The sequence below is a fragment of the Nematolebias whitei genome, chromosome 4, assembly GCF_014905685.2.
Source record: "Nematolebias whitei isolate Nwh7 chromosome 4, NemWhi1, whole genome shotgun sequence".
Lineage (NCBI taxonomy): Eukaryota > Metazoa > Chordata > Actinopteri > Cyprinodontiformes > Rivulidae > Nematolebias > Nematolebias whitei.
This window is the reverse complement of record NC_056501.1, coordinates 11,553,733-11,560,691: the sequence shown is the minus strand read 5'-3', so window position 1 is coordinate 11,560,691 and position 6,959 is coordinate 11,553,733. Positions and strand designations below refer to the sequence as shown.

General features: G+C 41.5%; 1 protein-coding gene across 1 annotated transcript; it reads left to right on the top strand.

The window, feature by feature from the left end:
* On the top strand, positions 1 to 3,543 carry LOC119408663. Its single transcript, XM_037675506.1, has 2 exons — positions 1 to 142; positions 326 to 3,543. The coding sequence occupies exon 2, from the start codon at positions 462 to 464 to the stop codon at positions 2,955 to 2,957; it is 2,496 nt and encodes an 831-aa protein (XP_037531434.1). The 5' UTR covers positions 1 to 142; positions 326 to 461; the 3' UTR covers positions 2,958 to 3,543.
* The last annotated feature ends 3,416 nt before the right edge of the window (positions 3,544 to 6,959 follow it).

The following is a 6,959-nucleotide window of genomic DNA, read 5'->3' as shown; positions in this document are numbered from 1 at the left end:
ATATAGGACACGTTTGATAAACTGAATTCGCTTGTAAACATTGGAAATGCGGACCGTCGCCTCCGAGGCCTTTTCCTCGCATTCAAAGAAGGACAGCTCGGGAGGACAGCCGGGAGATGCACATTTAAATAACTGCATTCAGGTTGGCAGGCTGCATTCTTTTCTTTAAGCATTTTTATTCAGTGGGCTATAAGATAAATGGCTGCGGGAGAAAAAACGATAAAGATCTGTGTGTGAGGGGGAGGGGCTTATTGTGGGCCTCCTTGCCAGCAGGATTCACTCACTATGATGTGACTGTTGAAGCTTTTCCATCTGCTTCACACAGGCAGAGAGAGACACCGCATCGTGAGCCCACCTGTGGACCAAACCCTGGATTTTATCAGCTGGAGATGGATGTTTACTTCTTGCTACTGCATCTTTAAGATCTGTGACAGCTGCTGCCAGATGACCAGGACTCCACCATGAAGCCTGTGAGCTATGAAAGCATGCCGTCAACTGTGAATGCCGGATATCCGAACGTGGCCGTGGAGCATCCATTAAGTACCCCGAAAGTGATGTACTGTGAAAAATGTGGATTCGCTTCTATGAACGCAGTTGAGTTCAACAAGCACATGGTGGAGCACACGGGGGCGAGGTTTTTTTGTTTCTACTGCAATCGTGTTTCGTTCAGCGAGGCAGAATTAAACGAGCACATGAAGCAGCACACCACAAAGTATCCATTCAAATGCCCTCACTGTGGACAAGGCTATATGAGAAGGCTGTGCCTTGTGAAGCACATTGACCGCTTGCATAGTAAGAACGTCAGTCAAGGAGCTGCTAAGCCTGGCATGACAAAAAGTCCACTTGTCCCCGTCTCCACTGCTTTAACAAGTGCATCTACTGCTGATCCTTGTCCACCTCAACCTGTTGTCCGAGTGACCGTGCCCACCCCAACTGCACCTGCTGTCAGACTGGGAAAGGATAATCAAAGAGGGAAAACACTGGACACAAATGTATCAAATGCCACAAACGGTAATGCAGAACGCCTGTCTCATCTGAATGGACTCATTCAGCACAACAGGGCTCTAACAGTTAGTCTGCCAGATGAAGTAAGCATCCCTGCTGGCTGTTTGGTGGAGCTTGTTGAGGTGAAAACTGTCAATGGGACTAAGGAGCTCAAACTGAGGCTCACCTCTCAGCAGGAAAATGAGTCTGTGATAAAGAATACAAAAACAGCAGTTACACAAAATGCTGCTCAGGTAAAGCCGTTACCTTCCACTTTACATCACGCCAACACAGCGAGGTCTTCGAGTATGGACATGTGCATAGTCAACAGGAAGCTGTGCGAAACAAAGACGGCAAATGTAGAGCGTCCCGCTGCTGTGCCAGTGAAGATTTCTAACAACCTTCCAAATTTAGCAAACAAAGGGAAGCGCGCTTTGAAAAGAACATCACCAGAAATAATTAATTTGGAGTGCAACACAGTCGCCCCAAACAAAGTTTTCAAAAACATCCTGAGTCCTGTAAGTGAAGGAAATGGTGTGATCCACGTTACACAGGCAGCATCTGTGAACCACAGTGCTGCTTCTCCGGCTGCCTTCTCCGGCAGTGTCAGGAGCTGGTTGAACACTGCTGCTCATCCGCTCAGCATGGGCACAAATATTCCCCAGAGAGCGATGGATGAGAGAAAAAATGCAGCTGCGGAACCCCCCAGGACTATCCCAGTGAGGAGGCCAACCGAGATGAGCAACGTTAAAGAGGTATCGGGATCCATGAAGCTGGAACCAGACCTGATCTGCGTCAAAAGCATCGCTGCCCCAAAAGATGCTAAAGGGGTGGTGTGCCTCAACCAGCAAACCAAACAGTCTTTTACCGGTAGTTCTCTGAAGGGTGTTGCAAATTCTGCTGCCCAAGTGAGACCTCCATCCATTTTAATCAAAAAACCTAATGTAGCAAATCAGACTTTTCAACCACTAAGAATCCTAACTAAACCCATATCAATTAAAGCACCCGTCCTTCCTAATCATACTAATTCAAAAGTATCTACCGGTGCTGCTTGTACCCAGGGGGTCCGATTTAATGAAGGCAAAACAAAAGTAGATGTGTCAAAACCCGAGAGTTTTCCTGTCATCTCCTCTGTGTTTTCATTAAGTCAGCAGCCGGAGGAAAGCCAAGGCTCCATTCAGCCACTGGTAATGGCTCTGAGAGGCATAGTGATGGATAAAAAACACAGTTCTGAAGCTTCAACTCGAGATCAACTCAAGATTAAAATAAAAAACGACACGGCGCAAAGATGCAAGGCACCAGCAGCACGGCACTCCGTTCAGGTCCCTGCAAAAAATGGATCCTTCACCCACGACGCGTCGCTGACACGGCAGACGAGCGAGGCTGTAAAGGTGGAGGTGCAGGATGTTCTGCCGTCATCTGTGCCAACGCACGATGACCTCCGTGTCAAGGAGGAGAAAAGCGTCGTCGAAACAACAGATGGTAACAACTGCAGTCCAGTTGCCGCTTCAAAATCTTCCACGTGTATGGAGTCCGAAGCTGCTCCACAGTTAGAGGCAGCTGCAACCGTAGATCCTCTCCCACAAACGGGCATAAACGAGAACGACGTCTCTAAATTCTTGACTATCTCCCTGAGACGGGTGCAGGTCGGTGTGTGGGAAAAAAGCGAGAAAGGGCTGGAGCTTGGATATAAGCCTCGCTTACCCATCGGCAGCCTCGGAGATTGTACGGTGATTTACCCCATGCCGCTGAAGGAGGACCAGCTGGTGAAACGACCCGGTCCGAACCAGCCAGTGGTGGTGCTCAATCACCCGAAACCCCGAGTTGCTCTACAGAGAGCAAGTGCAGACTCTTTTGCAGACGTGGGAACGCCGGAAACGGTCCCAAAATGCCAAATTTTAAAAATGAGGCTCAGCAAAGTGATGGGCCAAAAGTACGAGGTGATGGGATGTACAGTTGGAGTTTTTCCATGAATGTAGATTTTGTCTGTAAACACGAGTGTACATTTGGGAGAAGATAAATATCACGAGACGTCAAAAGATACAAAATATTAACTTAAATATTTTCTTAAAGGAATTACAAGTAAAAAAAAACAAAATATGGACAACGTTGTGTATCATGTGTCCAAGTGCAATGTAGTTTGCTTTTATTCACAAGTGTTGTCGGTGTAGATTTCATATAGTGAGCCAGACGGTGCTGGTTCAGCAGTTCGAGAAGTCGACAGATCTGACAGAAGTGTTAATGCATGGGTTTTATTGAAAGATGGACTTTTAATTTGTCGCAAAGGTTCATTTTGGATGTTCGTGCTGTGGAAAAAAAAAAATTGGTTAGCCCACTAAGTGAGGGGGCGGAGCTACTGATAACATATTTGTATGATGTCCTTTTTCTTGTCACCCCACCCTGCACAGACCAATCAGCATTAGTTAATTAATGAAACTAAACAGACTATTTTAAACAACTATTCCGATAAAGGGAAAACAGAAAAGTTAACTTTCAGTTATCCTATAAAAATATCTTACCATTAATGTTTTTATTTGCCGCCAGTTGCATTGACATTTACGACGGAGCTTTAGGGTCACGCAAAAAAAAACAATAAAAGCCATAAAATTATGAGAATAAAGTTGTAGTATTACGAGAATAAAGTCGTACAAGACATTTTTTGTTTTTACAGCTCTCGTTTATTTTATTTTTTCCCACGAGTCGGATCCACAACGTGACCTGTCAATCAACCCAGTAGGCGTGTCAGCAAATGACCAATTCGAAGCTAAACGCTCCTTACCTGCAGAGAGCTAGAACGTACCATCTTACTGTAAGCAGGTTCAAAGTCCTGATACCGATAATAATCTGATGCAGATGTGCTAACAGATTAACTATCTCCTTATTTGTAAAACCAATACCAAAGTATAACTTAAGATGCTCAACATTGTTAAATGGATTGTAGCGCAGAGGTGTTGGCGTTGCAGAGAGAGAGAAATAAGTGAGTCGCTGGGTCTCCGCCTTTCTGGCATATTTATCACAGTTTCGCTCACTGAGCGCCATTTTCAAATGTAAGCAAAAGCGAAAGTCATGACGTAGTGACGTCACATATATGCTTCCCAGAAGCAGCATACAAAAACACAACAGCAGGTGGCAGTATTGGAACACGTTTTGAGTAAGAGTGTCGGTAACAATAAAGTCTAACAAACATTCTTCATTTTACCACAGTTAAAATGTAGTAAACCTGCTTTATCGTGTCCAAGTTCGGATAATATCACGACTCGTTTAGCTTCGGATTGGTCATTTGCTGACACGCCTACTGAATTGATTGACAGGTCGCGTTGTGGAGCTGATTCATGAAAGAAATTTTTTTTTTAAAGTCGTATGACTTTATTCTCATAATAATACAACTTTATTCTCATAATTTTATGGCTTTTATTAATTTTTTTCTTAGCGTAGCAATGTAATATGTTTTTGTGTGGCCGTAAAGCTCCGTCGTAGAAATTGGAGGCATTTCACTCCGCGGTTTCGTTCCAACAAGACATTTTAACCCTCACGTCCTTGCGTCCAAACGCAAAATCATAAAGTCTCCACCTGCACCAGAGAGATCACCACGTTTCTGCAGAAGTTCACTTTGTAGAGTTAAGTCAGACACTCTGACCCCGCCACCCCCAAATGGTTTGGGATACTATAGATTCAGATGCGAAGTTGTATGTTCAGAAGGTTATCAGTCACTGGTGAGCTCACTGAATGAAATGCACCAATGAAACCACTACAGTACTGTAAGGTGCAATAATGGAATTTGAACATTACTCCCATATGTTTGTTTGAATTATTTTATCCCGTTTGGTTATTTATGCATCACTGAGTACATGGTATATATTTTTAAAGTTACCCGTCATCTGAAATATGAAGAAAAATCCACAGTTGTATTTTAAACTTGCGTATTATGGAATGTATCTACTTTGGTACATGTATTTACTACTTTGCTGTCCATTCTCGGTAATCTGGACATTTTGTTTGTTGCTGATCGAGGCTTCATTACTGAATGCTGCAGGTGAAGGTAAACGAGACTGAGTGACGGTGTAGCAGTTTGAACTGAAAGGCTTGAAACTCGTCTTAACCATATTGCTTTCGTTTTGTTTTGCAGTCTCGTGAAATATTGTAAATGCGTCGTCTTTTTTATTTTATTTTTATTTTTTTTAATTAATTTCACTGAGCTGAAATTTGTATAGAGTCAACAGGCGTTTTGCATTTAACTTATTCGACTTTTACATGAAGACGTTTTGTTTTTTTTAAAACAAATTTGAATCCTAAATTGTCACTTTGCTTGATGTTTATATGAGCCCACAACAAATCGAAGAATGCAGCTGGTTTGTTAGTTTTTCTGCTGCAGTCGTACCCCATGTGGTTATTATTACTGAGCAATCCAAACCTGTTTAAATCTGTATATTTTTCAAAAGATTTAAGTAAAGTTACTGTTTGACCTGGCGCTCTGCAGATCTCTTATAAAAGTCACATGACACCTGTGTGTATCGTTTGTAATATATTGCTGTAAAGGGTGCTAGACCTATGACTGAATTTGTAGGTTTGAGTTGCCCAGTTTTTGTTTGTGTACTCCTTCAGATTTTATTGTAAATATGCCTATAACTAAAACACATAAGTTCTTTACACGGCAGTATCTGAAGCTGCTGTGCAGTATGTTGCATATTTTAGTGTCTCAGCGTTTTACCTTGCCTTTAAGTCACTGCTTACTGTTGCAGTTCATCTTGCCAACAATATCTTTTTGATTTTCTGACATCCTCAGTGTTTATTACTGTGTTCCATACTTTTATAACAATTGTGTAACTCAACATTTTCTATTAAAACCAAGATAAATACATTTATGTTCTCTTTTTCTTAACTAAAGTCCTGGTGTGACATGTTTTATTGCTCATTGTGAACCAAGCAAACTGGTTTTTAAGGGTGTTGACTCCTTTTGGAGTAGACTCGTGTTGTGTTAAATGTATTTTTGTTCTTACTGAGAAGATCTCACTTGTAGGTTAAAAAGTGTTTTTTAGTTGCTTGTTTGGAAGCTCCGTAAATCAGGTTTAAATTAAATTATAAACTTGAAATAAAAAAAGTTAAAGCTGCTGGGTTCAACCAGTGATGAATAAACTGGACAAACGCAAAGCGTCGCTGATCATGAAGAGGGAATAAACGATTCTTCTCATCAACCTTTGAGCTGCCTGTCGTGAGAGCTGGGCCCAAACACGAACCAGTTGTGTCTGATTTACAAGGTTTCCACCTGACACAGCTCTAGACTCTTATCTTTATTAGTGCGGAAAAGAAAACTACCAGGCATGCCTCACCAGAAATGTGGGCCTTGAAAAAAGTCGGACACACAAACCAGACCCCGGGAAAAACCCAGTTATTGTCTCTGAAGTGGCGATTTCTGTGTGTTTGTAAACCTAAATGGCTACAAGTGCCAAAAATAACGTTCCATGTATTATAATTACTTGTTCAAGTTGCTTTTTTATCTGTCATAATGAGGGTTTAATACTATTTGCTGAGTTTTTTTAGTTGAACATGAACGCTGAACAGTTTTGACTGTTTTGTTACAAAAGCAAAGTTCTCTCGCTTAAACAACAAAAAAGTAAATTTAACAGGAAGTTCCCTTTATGTTGCAGAACATCCATTTGTGTGCCACTGTATTTAAACTTTTGATGCCGTCATTAGGTTTATTCGCAATAAAAACAGTTTTGAGCAGGCTTAAACAAACTGAAACCGTCCTACATTTTTTGATTTCAGAACAAGCTGGCATGCTGGATTTAAACACGTGTATTTGAATCCATGAAAACGATAATTATGTATGATGAGGTATGCTAAATATGTGTTTCCAGATAGACGTTGTGCTAAAAAAAGAGTAGCTAACTTCTGGTTAGCTTTAATTCTGTCGTTTGTAGATTTGGATTCTAAATTTTTTTTCCATTAAAAAAAAAAGGTATTTTCTAAGTGTA

What these genes read in the sequence shown, in the direction of transcription:
- LOC119408663 (XM_037675506.1), top strand. Translation starts at nt 462, where the DNA reads ATGAAGCCTGTGAGCTATGAAAGCATGCCGTCAACTGTGAATGCCGGA.